Below are 22,758 nucleotides of genomic sequence, written 5' to 3'. Positions count from 1 at the left end.
AACTCAGAACGAACCCGGATATTAGGGGGATCTCGATTAAGGAGAGGGAGCTCAAGGTTTCGGCCTTCGCGGACGACATCTTGCTCTCTCTGACCGCGCCGCGCACTTCTCTTCCATCACTGCTTCAAGACTTAGAAGTTTTTGGTAAGATTTCCAACCTTAAGATCAACTATTCCAAATCCCAAGCCCTGAATGTCACCCTACCCCCCCGGGAAGTATCCCATTGCCAGGCAGCGTTTCCCTTCCATTGGGAACACACCGCTATCTCGTACCTGGGCATCAAAATCCCTCGCCTCCTTTCTGACCTTTACCCCCTTAACTTCCACGCGGCCCTGACCCACACCCAAACCTATCTTAAAGACTGGAACCACCTTAACGTGTCTTGGTTCGGACGAGCGGCCTTAATTAAAATGATCGTCTTGCCTCGCTTCTTATACCTGATCCAGACCATCCCTATGGCCCTGCCCTGTAGTTTCTTTTCCTCCTATCGGAAGGTCTGCTCGTCCTTTTTGTGGAGAGACTCCCCACCGAGGATCAAATACTCCAGGCTCACACTCCCCAAATCCAAAGGGGGGATCGCCCTCCCGGACCTATACAAGTATTACGTCGCCTGCCACCTTACCAGGGTAGCGGACTGGCATATCCACTCTCTTGACAAACTTTGGGTATCTCTAGAAGATGCCTTCTCCACAGTCCCCATTCATCTCCTCCCCTGGCTGCTCCCAAAACAATGGCCCCATTCCCTTGCTGCACACCCATTTATCCACACTTCCTTGATGCTATGCAGGAAAATATCTGCCTCCGTTCCTATTGCGCCGTCCCCGGGCCCCTTAACCACACTGAGATTCAACCCTGACTTCCCTCCTGGTTATTCACCCAACTTTCTTCGACAGGTCTGGCCCTTCGAGGATGTCCTGGCCCTTCATTTTTTCCAGGGGGGCAAAATTCTTTCTTTAGACACCCTTCGTAGCCTCCCGAATGCCTCCTCCTTCTCGTTTTGGACGTACCGCCAGGTTCACCATTTTCTTTCCACCCGGGCCCCTTTAGAGGAATGGATACGACCACTCACCCCGTTTGAAGACTTATGCAACCGTAAGACACCCCAAAAACACCTTGTCTCCCTCCTGTATGCCCTCATCGCGGACCCGGTTGCCCCGACCCTTTCCCCCTCTCAATCCTCCTGGCATAGGGATCTGCCGACTCCTCTAACACCGACGGAATGGACTAGAGTCCATGAATATACTCATAAAGGCTCGCTGAATGTAGCCATACAGGAGAATGGTTACAAAATTTTAACCAGATGGTACAGGACCCCTTCCCGCCTTCATAAGTTCTCCCCCTCTACTCCGAATGTCTGCTGGAGATGCAACGCTGATATTGGGACAATGCTCCACATCTGGTGGACGTGCCCGATCATCCAACCCTTCTGGAAGGAAGTCCACAGACTCATCCTAGCCGTTACTACTCTTGATCTTGATTACACTCCGGCACAATTCCTCCTCCATCACACCTCCCTTTCTCGGAGAGCCTATTTGAAATCCCTGGCCATGCATATGGTCAATGCTGCCAGGTTGTGTGTTCCCAGACACTGGCGGACTACGCGTGCCCCTTCGTTGGCCGAATGGTTTGCGACCATCTCCAGGATTGCTGGCATGGAGGAGTTGATCCACATCTCCCAAGAGAGATTCGAGAAATACTCTTTTACGTGGGCCTGTTGGTCTCATTTCACAACTACTCCTGAGTATAAACAACATGTTCCTCCTGGCTGAAGGCTGACCTCCACCTGAATCCCTACCAACCGTCTATTACTTCCCCTGGACCCCCCCCTGGGGCGGGGGACCACACACCCCACACACTCTCTTCCTCTCTCCTTCCCTCCTCCCTCACTCCCCCCCCTCTCCTTCCCTTTCTCCTCTCCCCCCCCCCCTTTTTTCTGTTTTTCTCCCTCCCTTCTTTGCCCCCTCCCCCCCTCCTCTCCTTTCCCCAAGACCCCTCCCCTGTTGACACCGCTTCTTTCCGGTTTCCCTTTTTTCTTTTGACACTTGGCTTTGCCCTCGCCTTATACCCTTTGTTCTCCCTGGGGTATCTCGGGTGGGCGCAGGTAGCCACCCGAGCTGTTCCCCTCCCGCGGCTGTGAAGCCATCATAATTAGACTTGATGTAGTACTGGTATAGTGGTTGGAACAGTATTCAAGCCTATTCCTCTGCTTAGTACCGTTGGGAGGTCCCTGTTGGCTTTTCCCCCACCGTGCATTATTTCTTTTGTGTGTTTGGCCTCTTGACATGTACCTGTTCATTTATGATGACCTGTTCCTGTAAACTGTTACACTTTTCAATAAAATCTTTATGGAAAAAAAAAAAAAAAAAAGACAGCCATGTCATCTGTAAATGTGAGTTGTTTACTGTTTAAAACACTAACTTTTATTAAAACAATTGTAAACACTATGTCAAGTTCTTTCCTACCCTTATGATACCTACTTATGAGGAACACCATTAGAGAGATCAGGGGCCCTTATACAGATAGAGGAATGGCAGATTGCTGGATTGATACCCCTAAGGGGAATGCACCATTGGACCCTATTAGGGGTCTATTTGGGAGGTGAGCACATCGGGTGACCGGTGGAGAGCTCTCCGCTGTTTATACTCACTATTATTTGGATTGTCACTATTGGATACTTAGACACTTGCACTAAGAAGAGAGCACTTGATGTGGCAATTCATCAATTCCAATCAATACGTTTACCACCTGTATAAACTGCTATTAATTCATGGACTTATGTTTACATATTTTTTTTGTTTAGCATACTGTGCTCTCTAAGGGATATTGCATATTGTTTTACACTGATATATTTATTCACTATTTTGAACCCTACAGTGAGTAGTTGGGTGAGGTAGCGCTTCACTATGTTTTTGTCATTTTGGTTATTTATGTGGGAACACATCTTGTGTTGAGCAGCACCTCCTTTACTTTTACAACGGTTCACACTTTATTACATAGAGTAGTGCAGAAGTCATCCGTATTTATACTGTATATGTAATTGGGCTTTGTTGTAGTCTTTGACAATGATGTCATATATTTTGAGGTTTACAATGGCTGCCTGTCTTCTTGCTTAGGACAACTGCAAGATATTATATACCTCTTTGGGTGAAGAGGGTGTGCTTAAGCCCTTGCTGTATGGTGGTAAATTAGCAGAATCATCTTGCTCCTACTGCTCACATGTGATCATATACACATCTTATACACATCTTAGCCCCAGCCCTTCCACTCAAGCCAATATAGGAGCTGTGCCAAAGGCCAGATCCCTAAGTGGAGCTTTTTCTACCCCTGGCAGTCAGGTAACATTGTGTGTCCATTCAGGTGTGGTTAAGGCATCTGTGCCACATGTGATGTCACCCATCACTATTTTGTGGATGGAAAGAGCAGCTGGGTTATTTAGAGGAGAGGAATATGCAATTGGCTAAAGGTAGAGGGGCTTTGTTGGGTGGTTTCTTCAGGAAGTGGTGAATGAACACTGGCATACTAGATAAGACTCTATCTTGGCAAACTGCAGTAATTTAGATTTGGAGGGAGGGGTAATATTTCACTGGGAAATATGTATATATTTAAAGAGGTGGTGGACTGAATGACAAATTGGCTCTGTTTGAGTCCAACGAGTAGGCAGTCACCTAGAAACATTCTTTCAAAGTTGATCTTTACACCCATTCACTAAAAACCCCAGCACTGTACAGCTCTGCACGCTTATATGAAATCTTCTAGCATTCATTAGTGGAACTTTAATCATGTTTCGGGTCATTGTCCTACAGGAAGGTGAACCTCCTCCTTAGTCTCAAATCTTTTTCAGAGTCTAACAGGTTTTCTTCCAAGATTGCCTTGTATTTGGCTCCATCCAGCTTCCCATCAACTCTGATGACCAGCTTCCCTGTCCCTGCTTAAGAAAAGCATCCCTACAACATGATGCTTCCACCACCATGTTTCATGGTGAAGATGGTATGCTCAGGGTGATGTGCAATGTTAGTTTTCAGTCACATAGCATTTGGCTTTTAGGCCAAAAAGTTAAATTTTGGTCACATTTGACTGGAGCACCTTTTTCCACATATATTTGCTGTGTCTCCCAAATGGCTTCTCGCAAACTGCAAATGGGACTTCTTATGTCTTTCTTGCCACAATGGCTGTCTTCTTGCCACTCTTCTATAAAGGCCAGAGTGCACAACTAAGGCCATACACACGATAGCATTTTCCGACAGAAAATGTTTGATAGGAGCTTGTTGTCGGAAATTCTGACCATGTGTAGGCTCCATCGGACATTTTCCATCAGAATTTCCATCACACAAAATTTGAGAGCTGGTTCTCAAATTTTCCAACAACAAAATTAATAAAATTTATAATAATCCTTCGTAAATTCTGTACAGGGCATAATAGTTTCCCTGTGGACAGATCCTCCCACCTGAGCTGTGGATCTCTGCAACTCCTCCAGAGTTACCATGGGCCTCATAGACTGCTTCTCTGATTAATGCTTTCTTTGCCTGGCCTGTCAGTTCAGGTGGACGGCCATGTCTTGGTAAGTTTTCATTTGTGCCATACTTTCCATTTTCAGCTGATGGATTGAAGAGTGCCCTGTGAGATGTTCAAAGCTTGGAATATTTTTTTATGAATGAATGAATGAATAATTTGTATAGCGCTACAAATGTGAACTGAATCGCCTCAAGGCGCTGTATTCGACCTGCTTTGTCAAGCTTCTAGAAGAGGTAGGTCTGGAGTTTTTTTCCTGAAGGCCTGATGGTTTTCTTCCATGCGGATGTAAGTCGGTAGATCATTCCATAGTCGTGGTCCTTGGACTGCGAATCTCCGTTCTCCCTTTGATTTGTAACGGGATTTAGGACTGAGGAGGAGGTTTTGGTTAGATGATTGAAGGCTGCGATTGGGTGTATAGTGTTTTATTTTCTCGAGTAAGTATTGTGGAGCTTTTCCTTGTGTGCATTTGTGGGTAAGGCAGAGGGTCTTGAATGTGATCCGATTCTTTACGGTAAGCTAATGTAGGCTCCTCAGGGAAGGGGAAATGGATTCCCAGGTTTTTTCTGTTATCAGTCTTGTCGCCGTGTTTTGGATGAGTTGTAAGCACGCAAGTTGATATTGGGGTAGTCTTATGTAGAGGGAGTTTGCATAGTCAAGTTGTGAGTTAATGACTGTTACAACTGCCACTGCTTTGTCCTAATTTGGAATGGGAATGATTCTATGTAGCAGGCGGAGGAGATGGTGAGACCCGCTGACTACTGATCCTATTTTTGCATCCATTGACATCTCTGAGTCAAAGATGACTCCGAGACTCTTGGCCTTGGTCCTTGGACCGATGTCTGTCCCAAGATGGTGGGTGATGAGCAAGGGGTCTTGGTTTGTGAATTTTGGTTTGCATGTAGGATAAGAAGTTTTGTTTTCGATTAGTTGAGTTTGAGGGAGCTAATGTCTATCAAAGTGAGGCATTTTTCTAGTTGTTGATGATGGTCTTTTTGTCCGGTGATGCGGAAGTAGAGTTGAGTGTCATCAGTGTATGAGTGGAAGCCGAGGTCTGATATTCTGATGATTTTGAGGAGGGGGCAGATGTATATGTTGAAGAGCACTTTATAATCTAACCCTGCTTTAAACTTCTCCACAACTTTATCCCTGACCTGTCTGGTGTGTTCCTTGGCCTTCCTGATGCTGTTTGTTCACTAAGGTTCTCTAACAAACATCTGAGGGTTTCACAGAACAGCTATATTTATACTGAGATTAAATTGCACACAAGTGGACTCTATTTACTAATTAGGCTACTTCTAAAGGCAATTGGTTCCATTAGATTTTAATTAGGGGGATCAGAGTAAAGGGGGCTGAATACAAATGCCCACCACACAGATTTTCCAGATTTGTAAAAAAAAAATTGAAAAACATTTATCATGTCCCTGCAATTTCACAAGTATGTGCACATAAAATCCCAATAAGATAGATTTACGTTATTGGTTGTAACATTGAAATTTCAAGGGTTATGAATACCTTTTCAAGGCACTGTGTGTATATATATATATATATTTTGACGGTATGTGAGGTGAGATACAAAATAATAGGTACATTTCACCTCACAATCGTGCCATTGTAAGGGACTAAACCAAAATCCGGCACGGTTTTTCCAGCCTCTGTGGCAGGCTGGGTTCCGGTCTGGATGTTCGAGTCCACTGGAGTCCACAGTCAGCTGGACTTTAAATATCCTGGAATACACAGCAGTGTCTGGTTTTGGAGACTCAGGAGGAACCTGAGTGAGAAGAGCTCTGGCTGTTGGACTAAAAAAGGTTTGCTTTTCCGTATGTTTTGTGGGTGACGGGGACCAGCCCCGCACTGTATAGAGAGGAGACTGTTTAGTTAGAGATGGACGGCAAGGATTTAATTTACTGTTTGTTTGTTTTTACTTTGCAAACCTCCTGCAAATAAACCTGGCATCGGCAAGAATTTTAAGAAAGTGCCTGTTTTGCTTTTGTCATTCAGAAAAGGTGATCCCCACAAGCTAATTCCCCCACAATATATATATATATATATATATATATATATATATATATATATATATATATATATATATATATATATATATATATATATATATATATATATATATACACACACACACACACATACATACGCACACACATCTCACATTTATGATATGCTATTCCAATTTTGCTAATTAAATTTTGACCTTTCCCTCAATACAGTAGTGGAAATGTACAGTAGTGGTATAAGTAGTGACTGCTTTTCTAAATGTCTTTTATAGGAATACATGTGGAGGGACATTTAAATATCACCGGACATGGAGAAAACAATTAGCCACTGTATAAAAACCTGAGAGGATGTTTCGTTTCCAAAAAATATTTGAGGTAATGTCAGTGTAGGATTTTGGTCTGGTTGGGTGACTTTTCATAGGGCGGTATAAGCCTACAGGGCTATGCAGATGTTTAAGTGACTTTTCATTTTGATTTATTATTGTAAGTGCCATATTTTCATTTGAGATGTACTTCCTGGTCCCTTGGATGCCCTTTGTGATGGGGTGTTTCTGAATGTTCCGGCTTAATGGACAAACAGCCATTGTATACATAAAGGTCTTGTAGTAAGACACACAGCGAAAGCTCACTATAAATACAAAGCTATATTTTGTACACGTGCATTTTTTTAATATATCATCTTGGTTTATCGCAGATCGCATCGACAATGAAACTCCTGATGAAACGCCATTTGAAAACTGTAAAACGATTCCCTCTTTTCACTGTGGGAACCAGCATTAGAATATGCTATGATATACTGTATATAGTGACAGTTATTTAACCACTTCAGCTCCAGAAAGTTTTACCCCCTTAATTTTTTGCTATATGACACTGTAATAATTTAACTGGTAATTGTGTGGTCATGCAACGCTTTAACCAAACAAAATTGATATGATTTTTTTTTACACAATTAGAGATTTATTTTGGTGGTTATTTGATCACCACTGGGTTTTTCTATTTTTTGCGATATAAATGAAAAAAGATTGAAAATTTGGAAATTATATTTTTTACTTTCTGCTATTAAACATATCCAATAAATAAATTCAGTGTTTTGTTAAAAAAAAATAAAAAAATATATCAATATGTGTATATTGATTGGTTTGTATGAAATGTATAGCACCTACAAAAACCATGGTATATACTGTGGGAATGTGTGTATATAATTAACTATTTGTGTCAATATAACATGCTAGCTGGACAATAATTGTCTACAAAAATTTTTTTGTCTGTCATAAAATCCAGTTTTGAAGATATCCAGGGTGGGTTATGGAAATTAGCTATTTTTAAAGGATGTATAACTAAAATGTTTTTGTTTTACCGGTATGTTATATTTTGCCTTAATGAGGTGCCTCAAAAGTCCACATTCCTTTTTTTTTTATGATTTAACAGCTTAATCACAAGAGGCAACTATCTGTTTGCAAGAGCTCTGAACTTTACCTGTGCAGGGGTATTAGATTCATGACCCACAGCCTGGCATCCGAACACAGACAAGGAAATAGACACACAAAACAGCAAGAGATTGAGGATCAGAAGTATAGCAAGAACTGCGGTCCCGCCAGGCTGTAAAAACCAAGATGTAAGCAAAGATTAAGACAGCATCATGCCACACTATGCTATATGATCATATACAATACATATCACAGGTTTAAGAGGGCATTTTGGAAGATCAGTCCACCCATAACTGATTTATCCCAACAGGTTCCACCTGTAAAATATCAATCTCTGAATTCACTAGTGGTGAGATCTCCCTCTACCCTTGTCCAACTTTGGGTGTTCCTTACCACCTTTGTGTGTTTTAGCTCCTCATTAAAGTCCACTCCATAACCATAATTTCTGCTTCTATGATAGTCGTAGTGTTTTCTGGGATCTGTTCCTAACTCATTGATTATAATTGGTTTTGGTTGTTGAAACGGAAACAGAGTGCTCAACCCCATTAAAAACAGACAAACCTCCCTCCCCAAAGCACCCCGCTATGTTGAGGGCACGAGGCCTGGTATGGTTCAGGAGGGGGAGGGCTCACTCCTCCCCACCCCACTTTCCTGACCGGCCGGGCTGCGTGCTCAGATAAGGGTCTGATATGGACTTTGGGGGGACCCCCACGCTGTTTTTTTGGCAAAGGGGTTGCCCTTTAACCTTCCTAGCGGTAATCCCAAGTCTGGCTCGGGTTGGGATTTTAATTACAAGAGCGGTAACCCCGAGCCAGACTCGGGATCGCATCGCTCGATGCAGGGGAGGACACAGGGAGCGTTACTCACCTTGTCCCCTGGATCCAGCGATGTCCACCGCGCTGTGTGATCGAGCTGTCCTGCGCTCGATTCACAGTGCCGAATGCCGCCGAGCTCCGTTCCCTGCGGCGTTACGACGCACGGGAGCGGAGAACGGCGGCAAATTCAAAAAAATAAAAACACACAAAACACACACAGCTGTAGTAAAAAATACACACCCCCTTTGTCCCTAGTGGTCTGTGCAATGCCCTGCATGCACTTTTATATTATAAATACTGTTTTTTACTGCCTGGAACACAGGCAGGGGGGATTGTCTGCCGAACAATTTTGAGTCAAAACTTCTTTCTAAGTCTGCCGGACTTTTGGGAAGAAAAAGTCAGCCGGAGCCCACACACGGGCAGATTATCCGGCAGACTCTGTGTGTATGCTCGTGTGTATGCGGCATAAGTGGCAGGGTGTGATCCCTGATCTGGATGTGGAAGACTGGGAAGATACCCGGGAGTATCCTTTTCTACAACTTGTCTCCATCAGCGATCAATTGATACAATTTAAACTGATTCATAAGGTTTATATGTCTCCCCAAAGATTATTCAAAATTTACCCAAATTCCTCCTCCAACTGTTGAAAGTGTGGTAAAGCAGATGCTGACTTCAACCATATGCTATGGTCCTGTCCCAGGATCCAGGCCTTTTGGATGAAGGTCACAAACTTCATTGAAACTTTGATCATGATCCATGTTCCCACGAATGTGTCGATCTGCTTGCAGGGTCTGGTGGGCTCCCTGGCCCGCCTTCAAGCAACCAGAACTCTAATAGGACTCCTATTATTTTATACTAGGAAGGCTTTACTCATAAAATGGAAACAACCAGACGTACTCACTTTGGATTCATGGAAATCGTTGATCAACTCAGCGGTGCCACTATACAAAGCAGCCTATCTCGCCAGATGCTGCCCAGCTAAGTTTGACAAAATTTGGCACGCGTGATTAGAATCAGACATCACGCATGCAACACAATAAAAATTTGCACAGTTTAAGAGATATTCAGTATATACGCTGTTGCCGACACCATTGGCGCATGCGCACTGAAGAAACGGCACGCCGGTGCCATTTCTTCAGGACTTGTACTGTGAGCTGCGGCTACCACACGCAGGAGTGACATCATCATGCCTCTGGCCAATTACAGCGCTAGACCCATGAACTCGGAAGATGACGGCCCTGTACTCAGAGTGCCGACTCCGATTCGGGGTATCGTTCTGAGGAAAGTATTTCGGAATGGGCTAGTATGTGATGCATACCAGTTCATTATGCCTTTGTGCTGCAGGGTTTTTTTTGTTTTGTTTTGTTTTTTCTGAGGTTTACAACCTCTTTAAAACTGTAATTTTGTAACTTTTGGAAATGCCAGTAAAAATTTGGCTGGGCCAGTAAATTTTGGGGGGTTGTGTCAGTACATTTCAATCCAATAGGTTTGAAAAACTGCTTGGCGCCTAAAGTAGCAGGAGACATCCCATGCTGTGAAAGCGACCATAGTGCATGAGTTGTAAATTCTCAATACAACTACTCTGCACAACATGATGATGTTGCAGAGACACTACCGCATTCTGATATAGAGTGGAAGATATAGAAAAGTTGGTGTGAAGTATACAGTATTTCACATAAAAAGTTTATACCCTAGAGCAGGGGTCTCCAAACTGCGGCCCGGGGGCCAGGTGTGGCCCATTTCTTGCTTTTATCTGGCCCTTGGGACACTATTTCATCAACTGATACTAGAGCATGATTCCTCCCACTGACACCAACGATGGGGCAAAATTCTTCCCACTGACACCAACGATGGGGCAGGACAAAATTCCTTGCAATGATACCAACGATAGGGGACAATTCCAACGACACCAACAGTGGGGGACAATTCCTCACAATGACACCAACAATGGGGCCCAATGGCATCAGTGATGGGGCACAATTCCTCTCAAATATACCAATGATGGGGCACAGTTTCTCTCAATGATACCAACAATGGGGCCCAACGAAATCAGTGATGGCGCACAATTCCTCTCAATTATAACAACAATGAGGCACAATTCCTCCCAATGACACCAACAATGGGGCACCATTTCTCTCAATGACGCCAACAATGGGGGACAATTCCTCACAATGACACCAACAATGGGGGCCCAATGACATCAGTGATGGTGCACAATTCCTCTCAAATATACCAACGATGGTGCACAATTCCTCCCAATGACACCAACAGTGGGGCCCAATGACACCAATAATGAGGCATAATTACTCCCATTGACACACAATTTTTTTTTCCCCAGTGATGTCTGGACCTTTTCACTGACCACAGTCTGGCCCTCGTAAAGTCTGAAGGACAGTAAACTGGCCCTTTGTTTAGAAAGTTTGGAGACCCCTGCCCTTGAGGGACCCTTGAAATAATTTTTCAGGTCTCAGGAAACCCCAGCTAAAATGAAATAATTAGGGTTAAAAAGGGAGAATTTCCCTCACAACGGTGGTCAGTGGAAAAAATGCTTCCTTTAGAGTGGTGATCAGAATGCCACCCTTACAGCAGCTAAAAAGATTGGTGTTATGCTTCTGGTTCTGCCAAGTGGCATTAGACCCAAAACAATAAAGGCATCATCAGATGGGAGGTAAATTGGCCTCAGCTCAGGGAACCTAGCAACTTTTATAGGAACCCTGGTTGGGGGTGGAGGCTCCACACAAACTGCCTTGTAATTGTGTTAAGCACGTTGGATTAACACTTCTTCTAACAATAAACTTACTATAGCTTTACCTATTCAAATATAAAATATCATAGTGAAGTTTGCTGGTGACACCACTTTAGTTGGACTAAGTTGGATTTAATTGGATGGTAGATTACAACAAGAAAGCTTAATATTGCAAAAACAGAATAATTGTGGATTATAGTAGATCAAAAAAAATCAATCATTCACTTCTGTACAAATAGGTGGCAAGGAGATTTTTTTTTTCTTAGAAGATTGAAAAAGGTCAAATTGTCCTTGAGGCTTCTGGTCAATTGTTATCATTGCACCTTTGAGAGTATTCTTCTCCACTGTGCTATGTAGTGTGGTATGCCAGCTGCAGGATGGAGGATAACAAGTTCCTGTATTGTGTGGTAAAAACAACACAACTGATCTACAGTGCCTTGAAAAGGTATTCATACCACTTAAAATTTTCAACATTTTGTCATGTTATAACCAAAAACTTAAATGTATTTTATTGGGATTTTATGTGATAGACCAACACAAAGTGGCAGAAAATTGTGAAGTGGATGGAAAATGATAAATGGTTTTCCAAACTTTTTAGAAATAAATATGTAAAAAGTGTGGCGTGCATTTGTATTCAGCCCCCCTGAGTCAATACTTTGTAGAACCACCTTTAGCTGCAATTACAGCTTTGAGTCTTTTTTGGGCATGTCTCTATCAGCTTTCTCGAGAGTGCCCAACCTTTGTAAATTAGCTCAAGCTCTGTCAGATTGATGTTAACAGCTGTTCCCTGCATCCAATTTCCAAGTCTTACCACAGATTCTCAATTGGATTTAGGTCTAAACTTTGACTGGGCCATTCGAACACATGCTTTGATCTAAACCATTCCATTGTAGTTCTGGCTGTATATTTAGAGTTGTTGTCCTGCGCCCCAGTCTCAAGTCTTTTGCAGACTCTAACAGGTTTTCTTCTAAAATTGCCCTGTATTTGGCTTCATCCATCTTTCCATCATCTCTGACCATCTTCCCCATCCCTGCTGAAAAAAAGCATGGTGTGTTCAGGGTGATGTGCAGTGTTAGTTTTCCGCCACACATAGCGCTTTGCTTTTAGCCCAAAAAGTAAAATTTTGGTCTCATCTGACCAGAGCACCTTCCACATGTTTGCTGTGTCCCCAACATGGTTTCTTGCATGCTGCAATTGGGACTTCTTATGGCTTTCTTTCAACAATGGCTTTCTTCTTGCCACTCTTCCACAAAGGCCGGATTTGTGGAGTGCACAACTAATAGTTGTCCTGTGGACAGATTCTCCTATCTGAGCTGTGGATCTCTGCAGCTCCTCCAGAGTTACCATGGGCCTCTTGGCTGATTCTCTGATTTAATGCTCTCCTTCCCCGGCCTATCAGTTTAGGTGGACGGCCATGTCTTGGTAGGTTTGCAGTTGTGCCATTTTCAGATGATAGATTGAACAGTGCTCCATGACATTAAAGCTCAGGATATTTTTTATAACCTAACCCTGTTTTAAACTTGTCCACAGCTTTATCCCTGACACCTGTGGTGTGTTCCTTGGCCTTCATGATGCTGTTTGTCCACTGAGGTTCTCTAACAAACCTCTGAGGGTTTCACAGAACAGCTATATTTATACTGAGATTAAATTACACACAGATGGAGTCTATTTACTAATTGGGTGATTTCTGAAGGCAATTGGTTCCACTAGATTTTAGTTAGGGGTATCAGATTAAAGGAGTCTGAATACAAATGCACACCACACTTTTTACATATTTATTTGTAAAACATTTTGAAAACCATTTTATAATTTTCCTTCCACTTCACAGTCATGTGCCACTTTTTTCTTGGTCTATCAAATAAAATCCCAATAAAATGCATTTACGTTTTTAGTTGTAACATGACAAAATGTGGAAAAAGTCAAGGGGTATGAATACTTTTTCTTGGCACTGTACCAAACTTGGACACAGCGTTTGCCAAAAACTATTGGTAGTGATCCAACCCTTCTAGGTTACAGTGTGTTTGTCTTGTTGCTATCAGGGAAAAGGTATAGGACACATAAAATGTATACTAATTGTTTGAAGTGTAGATTTTCCCAAGGGCTATTTTGTCTATAAATCTACCAGGTGCTGAGTTTTAGAAATTATACGTGTACATTTTTTTTTGTAAATATTTTCTATTTTTCGCTATATTTAAGGACTGATATGTAACCATGTGTTATGAATTATGCATTTGTGGTTGTGTTGAAAAATCTTTTAGTATTGCTGCTGTAAAGAGTACCTTAAAAAATGTAATTTTATGTATACAATTGATCTGCTTTCCTTTTTATAATTGAAATTGACCTCTCAGTATTTGCTCTTGGCTATACGGATTTTTGTGTTTGTGTATAAACCATTTGATAAGTGAGGTAAAACTGAATGACAAATTAGTATAGCAGTATCTGTGTACTAATGTCTAAACTGTGGTCTCCAAACTACAACCCTTTGCTTGACAAAATGTGGAAAATGTCAAGGGGTATGAATATTTTTTCAAGGCACTGTATTCTTCCCGCTAATACGAGATACTGTTCTGCCAACTGACACCAACGATGGATCACTATTTCTCCCACTGACACCAACAATAGTGCACTATTCCTCTCCACTATACCAACGATGGAGCGCTGTTCCTTAGAGTTGCCACCTTAACCCTTTAAACCCAAACACATACTAATTACACAAATAATAAGTATTAAACTCACTTGGTGTCTTATCTGCATTAAATTAGCCTCAGAACCTGTGTAATTTATATGTGTTCGGGTTTAAAGGGATGAGGTGGCAACCCTAGTTGTTCTTCCTCCTAATACCAAATGAGGTTTACTCCCACTGATGCTAAGCAAATTACCACTCCCATTGGCCACAGTCAGGCCCCCTATAATTTTAAGGACAATAAACTGGCCCTTTGTTTATAAGGTTTGGAGACCCCTGGTCTAAAGCAAACTACCCGGTTTCTTTCTATTATTTGCTGGACCTGTATTGCGCCTACCTAAATCTTAAAGCAGTCCAGTTGAAAACTAAAAACTTAAACCTGCTCTCACCCCAAAAATAAACGTAAAACTGCTTCCACCCCATTCCCCAAGTCCTATATTAACTAAAGGAACGATGTTTATTGTTGGAATTAAACATGAATTAATGTTATATATCTAAAGTTTCTACACATCTGGTAGTACAACCAAGATCAGCCATATTGACACTTGCAGTCCCACACTTTTAAAAGGTACAGAGGAATGTGGCACCAAACAGAATCTGCATAGCAAAAGGAGTTATCTTCAGCCAACCTGGTGTGCACAAAGCTTCAGATAGATTGATGATGAAGACGGCCCAGGGCGCATAGACTGCAATACTGTCCCCAGAAGCCAAGTATGGCAGGACAGTCAGTAATATAAGAAGGATTGTCATGTGAACACTAATTGGTCCAAAGCAAATTGGACTGGCAGTGGGATGCGGTGTGGATGAGGTGCGTTTGTCAATAAGGAATGTTTCAAAGAGCCCTCTCTCTGTCCGCTCTCTCTTACCATGAGGTTGTGTTCTCTGCTAATCTGATGACTCGGCCATCTTGAGGCCTACTCTGGGTGATGGCTCAGGCCTAAACCATGTGGGCCAGATCTCTTATTCCATCACGAGGCTCAGCTGCTAGGATGTGCTAAGAATACTCTTGTATTATATGTTCTGATTGTAAGCTTTGTGATATTGTAATGTCTTTTTTAATACTTTATGTTAGCTTTCCTAATTTCTTGGGAAATAAATAGGATAGCGTTTTACTAGCAGCAGTGTGTGTGTTTTCATAAGTAACTTTATATCAGTGTGCCTAGCAGGGTTTTATAAACTGAATAATTATGGAAATAGACAAGCTAATAGTAGTTTGTAGAGTGCACAATGTCCTTCACTTATACTCACCCAATCCCTAGATGCGATGGTCAAGTCACATGATCTCCAGAGCAGTCAGCTTTAGACCCCTTTGACACCACACCGCCCTTTGCGTCGGCGGTAAAACGCTGCTATTTTTAGCGGCGCTTTACCGCCGGATTTGCGGCGCATTTCGGCCGCTAGCGGGGTGCTTTTTACCCTTGCTAGCGGCCGCGAAAGGGTCAAAACCGCCGGCAATACGCCGCAATAGCGGCATTACACCGCAATAGCGGCATTTTGCCGGCGGCATTACAGCGCTGCCCCATTGATTTCAATTGGGGAGCAGCGGTGGAGGAGCGGTAAACACACCGCTCCTTCACCGCTCCAAAGAAGCTGCTGGCAGGACTTTTTTCTGACATCCTGCCAGTGCACCGCTGTAGTGTGAAAGCCCTCGGGGCTTTCACACTACACACAATGGTGCAGCTTCTTTAGGGCGGATTGCAGGCGCTATTTCTAACGCTATAGCGCCTGCAAAACGCCCTGGTGTGAAAGGGGTGTAAGTGAAAAGGAGAAATCTTTTAGAACGACTGCTATGCCTATGAGGGGACATCACCAACAGACTTATTATGGGGCATCTGCTGTAAGCTGTCCCTCCTCTACCCTGAAGCCAGCACTGGGAGCCAATCACGTGACCAGACAAGAACACCCTCAGGAAGCTTTTGACTGGATTTCTACTTTTTAACTGGATTTATTTATTGGCTGGAATTGCTTTACAGTATCAGTGTCTAAGAAATAAAGAAAGTAAAAACATACAAGGTAATGCTTCAAGGTCCCACCATAGTAATCATTTACTGCATCCAATGCAGCCAGATCTGCACAGACCAATATGAACGCAATGAAGCTGAAGATAGCTGTAATGATGTTCATAGCAAGAGAGCCTCTGATCTGGAAAAGACACATAAACAATATTAAATCTGTACTATATGCATATATTACCTTTTATCATGTGTTTTGCCCTCCAAATCAACATGATCACAATTTTTCACAAAATAATTTTGTTTTAAAAAAAATATCACTAGCTCTCCAAAGAGGTGTCATTGTTTGGTTTGTCTGATGGTCTTTGCTTGGACGGGCTGTCAGGCTTCTGTAAACATTACAGCACCATCTCTCAGATCTTTTTTTTTTAAAGAGTGGTTCATAAAAGAACATATCTCCAGCATACCTTTGACATAATGCTTGAGAACAAAAGGACCGGTGGCACAGAAAACTCTGGGAGGCAAGCGACCAAAGTACAAATCAGGAGGAGAGAGATGATGATGATGAATGAAGTCCTTCACAAATGAAATGAAGGCGAGTTCATGCTAGTTGTTCCAGTTTATAAGGGTTGTATTGTGGAGGTTTGTAGGGCATTGACTTACGACAAGTGTGGGAAAAAAGGTAAATCTAAAATTCAGTTAAAATTTCAAAAAACACTGCAATCATATATGAACAATATGTATTTAATGGGTCAGTTGATCCAAACTGACTTTTTCATGTTTTATGGATTCAGGATAGTTAAAATCCCTGACTTGTTTTCTTTCTTTCTGGTACTTATTTGGTGAGATCTCTGCTCTGAGCTCTAAGTTTCTGAGTCTGCACACTTGCTGTAAACTATTACCCTGAAGTCGCTTCCTAACAGTGACAAGAGTTGGTTAAGCCTGCACAAAGTGTGAGTGCAATAAGCGGTACTGATTGGCACTGACAGGTATCACTGATGGGCAGTACTGATATGTACTGACATAAGTTACTGGTTGGAACTGTGGTGGGAAATGGCACACTTTATTGTTGGGACACTTCTGGGCACTGATTGGCAGGTGATTGTTACATTAGAGGGGTCTGTGCTGATAATCAATGTGCTGATTATCAGCACAGACCCCCCCTCTGACAGGGAGAGCCACCTATCGGCTCTCCCTGTCAGAGCGAACCAAGGAATGGCATTTACCGGAACTTCCTGGTTCATGCGATGATCAGCTGTGGCTAGAGTTGCCACCTCATCCCTTTAAACCCGAACACCTTTGAATTACTCAGGTTCTGAGGCTAATTAAATGCAGATAAGGCACCGAGTGAGTTTAATTACCACCTTAATCAGCCACAGAACCTGTGTAATTAATATGTGTTCAGGTTTAAAGGGATGAGGTGGCAACCCTAGCTGTGGCTGATCACATGGTAAGAAGCCTCCTACAGAGGCTTCTTATCACGATTGGAGATGTGGGGCGTCAGACTAACATGCCACACTCGTGATCGGCGTGATGTGCGCCCCCACGGGCTCGCGCCGGCATGTTATCCTGCTGGACGTCATATTACGCCCAATCAGGATAACAGAACCACTTCCCGGAAGTCATTCTGCATACGGCGGGAGGGAAGTGGTTAAATATCATGCCTGGGGGATCCCTTTAGTCTGACTGTAAAGTGGCGCATATGTGCGATGTGTAGAACAGCAATAATGACAAGGAAAAAATGTCATTCAAACTTGCTTGCGGCTGTAATGTATTGCCGACTCCCAGCAATATAGATGAAAAATCAATAAAGAAAATGGCGTGGGGTTCCCCCAGTCCAAAAAAAAAAAAAAAAATGGGTGTGGGGTTCCATCCAAAATCCATACCAGACCCTTATCGGAGCATGCAGCCTGTTAGGTCAGGATAGGGGGGGCAAGCGAGCGCCCTCCTCCTCCTGAACCATACCAGGACACATGCACTCAACATGGGCAGGGTGCTTTGGTGTGCAAGGGCCTCTTCCCGACAACCCTGGCTGGTGGTTGTCGGAGTCTACGGGAATCGGAATATGGAAACACCAGATCCCGGCTCCCCCCTTATGTGAATGGTTATCAGGTGTCAAAAAGTAATATCCATCGTCAATCACGCTGCCCGATAGAATATAAACTCAATATAAATATAAAACTAAATATATGTAAGGCTGCGCCAATCCCTCTAACATAAGGTAAAATACTAAATAAAATTAAATATATAAACAATAATACAATTGAGCAATAAAACCTCAAATGCTGTGTGAAGTGACAAAAAGAAAAAGAGTCCAATCTAAGAAAAGTTCATAGGTGAATCCAAATAACGGACGTAGATGTCCTCAGATGACAACACCCCAGTGGTTCAACACTTTCCAAAGCGCGTGAAGTGCCCGTCACCAAATGTTGAATGCGCTTACCAGAAAATATATGAAAAGAAGCATATATAAATGGTCAGTGGACAACATCCAGGTCAGCCTTCCTCAGCTGGGTCAGCACTCCATCCCTTAGCGATCTTTCAGGATAATGATCTGTTCAGTGGTCTCGATATAAGGCACTCAAAGACCCACTCAAATGCTGTGTGAAGTGACAAAAAGAAAAAGAGTCCAATCTAAGAAAAGTTCATAGGTGAATCCAAATAACGGACGTAGATGTCCTCAGATGACAACACCCCAGTGGTTCAACACTTTCCAAAGCGCGTGAAGTGCCCGTCACCAAATGTTGAATGCGCTTACCAGAAAATATATGAAATGAAGCATATATAAATGGTCAGTGGACAACATCCAGGTCAGCCTTCCTCAGCTGGGTCAGCACTCCATCCCTTAGCGATCTTTCAGGATAATGATCTGTTCAGTGGTCTCGATATAAGGCACTGGTGTGATGAGTCTCAGCTGCGACATTCAGATGGTCGGGTCAGAATTTGGCGAAAACAAAGAAAGATGGCGGCGGCAGCAGCAATCCATGTGCTCACCAAGTCATGTGAGCACATGGATTGCTGCTGCCGCCGCCATCTTTCTTTGTTTTCGCCAAATTCTGACCCGACCATCTGAATGTCGCAGCTGAGACTCATCACACCAGTGCCTTATATCGAGACCACTGAACAGATCATTATCCTGAAAGATCGCTAAGGGATGGAGTGCTGACCCAGCTGAGGAAGGCTGACCTGGATGTTGTCCACTGACCATTTATATATGCTTCATTTCATATATTTTCTGGTAAGCGCATTCAACATTTGGTGACGGGCACTTCACGCGCTTTGGAAAGTGTTGAACCACTGGGGTGTTGTCATCTGAGGACATCTACGTCCGTTATTTGGATTCACCTATGAACTTTTCTTAGATTGGACTCTTTTTCTTTTTGTCACTTCACACAGCATTTGAGTGGGTCTTTGAGTGCCTTATATCGAGACCACTGAACAGATCATTATCCTGAAAGATCGCTAAGGGATGGAGTGCTGACCCAGCTGAGGAAGGCTGACCTGGATGTTGTCCACTGACCATTTATATATGCTTCATTTCATATATTTTCTCGTAAGCGCATTCAACATTTGGTGACGGGCACTTCACGCGCTTTGGAAAGTGTTGAACCACTGGGGTGTTGTCATCTGAGGACATCTACGTCCGTTATTTGGATTCACCTATGAACTTTTCTTAGATTGGACTCTTTTTCTTTTTGTCACTTCACACAGCATTTGAGGTTTTATTGCTCAATTGTATTATTGTTTATATATTTAATTTTATTTAGTATTTTACCTTATGTTAGAGGGATTGGCGCAGCCTTACATATATTTTGTTGCTGTTGGGTGCTATATCGCATTTATTGCTGCTGCCTATTTTGTTAGTTTGTTAATTTCACATTGTTTCTCCTAGCGCGGTCTATACTTTTTCTATAAATATAAAACTCAAAAAAAAAAACTCTGCCTCCATGGGAGGCTTTCCAGCGACTGATGTTTTTTCGCTTTGACAGCTCTTATAAAGGCAAGGGTGGGGCCACCCAGTGATGTAACTGGGTGACCCCGTCCCTCTGACATCACATGACATCAGAAAAGGGCGGGGTCACTCGGTTATGTCACCGGGTGGCCCCGCCCTGCACCGGGAGGCCTCCCATTGAGGCAGAGCTTTTAATATTTTTTTTTGATTTTTCAGGTTTGTCGAGCAGCATGATTGAAGATGGATGTACATCGTGGGACATTTTTTTTAACCGCATGCCATCCCCCTGACCACTCCAATATATTCAGCCCTTCCTGCCCAGACCAATTTTTATCTTTCAGTGCTTTCACACTTTGGGTACAGTGTTGCATGACTGAGTAATTGTCATTCAAACAAAATTGTTATCATTTTTTTCAAACAAATAGAGCTTTCTTTTGGTGGTATTTAATCAATGATTTAATTAATGGATTTTTTCTTTTTTGCGATAAGAGAGAGAGAGAGAAATACTTCAAATTGCTGTATTGGGCTGATGGTTTCTTCATATTTTTGCTGTACCTTCTTGTTCTAATTAGAGATAGGCCGAAAACGTCCCCCCCCCCGTTCGGGTTTGCAGCAGAACTCCCGACCAGCGAGCCCCATTGAAGTTTATGGCAGCCAAACAGGAAAAATCAAACAGAAAAATGTAGAAACGGCACTAATATTATATTCCTACTTAAATTTTAGGAACCTCCCTAGTATCTAGTTGACGTTTTGTCCTTTTCCCAACAGGGAGACTTTGGCTTTTCCCCACTAGATGGTGATATTTCCTATTCACATTGTGGAAGTCATATGGGAAATCTTATAAATAGAGTGAAGAAAGGGGGTGGCCGCCATTTTGATCCTGACCATGTGGGGATAGTTTGGTCTGCTCAATTTTATTTTTTCATAAATTTTTATTTGGTGCATTTAATTTTTACTCCTGACGAAGTTGATCAATTGAGCAAAACATGTAGAGTTTTGGGAGCACTATTATTATTTGGAGTACAGCATGGTTTTGTGGGGGGGAGGGGTCAGAACTTGGCTGGCAGATATAGGTCCATAGTTTTTATGAGACAAGTTTGATTAGCCTCTCCAGCTTTTGAGGCAGTATCTGTGTTTAGGATGACCAATTGTTAAACTTTGGTAGTACCTAGCTTTATATGAGGCAGCTTAACCAAGAACATGCAGGTTTGTTTTTTGCTGAGGTAGATATTCTGTTTAACCACTTAAAGACCGAGCCTATTTCTGAGATTTGTTGTTAAAAACATTTTTTTTCTGCTAGAAAATTACTTAAAACCCCAAACATCACTTTTTTTTTCTAACACCCTAGAGAATAAAATGGCGGTCGTTGCAATACTTTCTGTCACACTGTTATTGTGCAGCGGTCTTACAAGAGCACTTTTTTTGGAAAAAATACAATTCTTTGAATTAAAAAATAAAAAAACAGCACAATTTTTTTTTATATTGTAAAAGATAATGTTATGGTGAGTAAATTGATACCCAACATGTCACGCTTCAAAATTGCGCCCGCTCGTGGAATGGCAACAAACTTTTACCCTTAAAAAAATCTCCATAGGCGACGTTTAAAAAATTCTACAGGTTGCATGTTTTAAGTTAAGAATAATTGCTCTCGCTCTACCGATCGTGGCGATACCTCACATGTGTGGTTTGAACACCGTTTTCATATGCGGGCGCTAGTCACATATGTGTTCGCTTCTGCACATGAGCTTGTCGGGCCAAAAAGACCTCAGAGCTCATATTTACACTTAAATGCAATAAAAAATATAAAATTTGGCATAAAAAAATGTCCCTTTAAGAGCTATGGGCGGAATTGACGTTTTCACGTCGCATCCGCCCTGCAGTGATATGGAGACGGATGGGGGCCATCTTCCCCTAACTTGTCTCCATACCCAGGTAGGGGACAGATGCAATCGCCTGCGCCACTGCCGATGGCTCCGTTAAGCGTCGGAGGGCATAGGATCGAGGCTGGAGGGGCTGCCGCCGTTAAGTGATCTTGCAGTGAATGTGCCGCAGAGACCACTTTTATCTTGTAGTGGACCGCTGGCTGAACACTGGGATACCGGGGTTAATGCAGCTAGCTGCTGCCATAACAACGATATCTTCCTTCAAAGTCATCACGTAAAACGACAGTGGGCAGTCCAGAAGCGGTTAACTTTGTTAGTAGACCCTACCAGGGTAGGTTGTATATTTAAGTGAATAATATAGTGGGGTTGCACCTGCAGTATCCTGATAGGAACAGGTATTACAATATATTAATTGGGGGGTTAATTAGGACTCCCTAGGATATGGGTGTGGCAGAGAAAATGCAATGAATTCCCAGTCATTTCAGGAGACAGGTGTGATTGATACTAGCAGATTACTGGCCTCAGTAGGAATGCAAGTCCCTTCAGATTATAACCCTGCAGAGGGAAGCATTCTATTTGCTCTGTCAGGGAGAATAATTTAGAATTTGCCAGATACTCAGTCCGGGAGCCGTTCAGGACTTAGATTGAGGAGAAGTACACATCATAGGAGCTGCACTTACCACTATACGTCAGTGGTCATCAACCCTGTCCTCAGGGCCCACTGACAGGTCTAGTTTTATGTATGACTTTGGGGAGATGCAGACTAGAATACTGCAATC

General features: G+C 42.7%; 1 protein-coding gene across 1 annotated transcript in view; it reads right to left on the bottom strand.

Annotated features, from left to right (window-relative positions):
* The window catches only part of LOC143930364 (membrane-spanning 4-domains subfamily A member 4A-like), a 212,233-nt gene that overhangs the window by 20,161 nt on the left and 169,314 nt on the right, over positions 1 to 22,758 (bottom strand). Inside the window, exons 5-6 of the mRNA XM_077454634.1 lie at positions 16,203 to 16,334; positions 7,998 to 8,120 (exon numbers count right to left, since the gene is read on the bottom strand). Coding sequence (XP_077310760.1) covers positions 7,998 to 8,120; positions 16,203 to 16,334 — 255 coding nt within the window. The remainder of the gene's footprint in view (positions 1 to 7,997; positions 8,121 to 16,202; positions 16,335 to 22,758) is intronic.

The sequence above is a fragment of the Lithobates pipiens genome, unplaced genomic scaffold, assembly GCF_037356315.1.
Source record: "Lithobates pipiens isolate NorthernLeopardFrog02 unplaced genomic scaffold, aLitPip1_a1.2 Scaffold_25, whole genome shotgun sequence".
Taxonomy (NCBI): domain Eukaryota; kingdom Metazoa; phylum Chordata; class Amphibia; order Anura; family Ranidae; genus Lithobates; species Lithobates pipiens.
The sequence above is the reverse complement of the archived record's forward strand: the minus strand, read 5'-3'. Positions and strand labels throughout refer to the sequence as shown.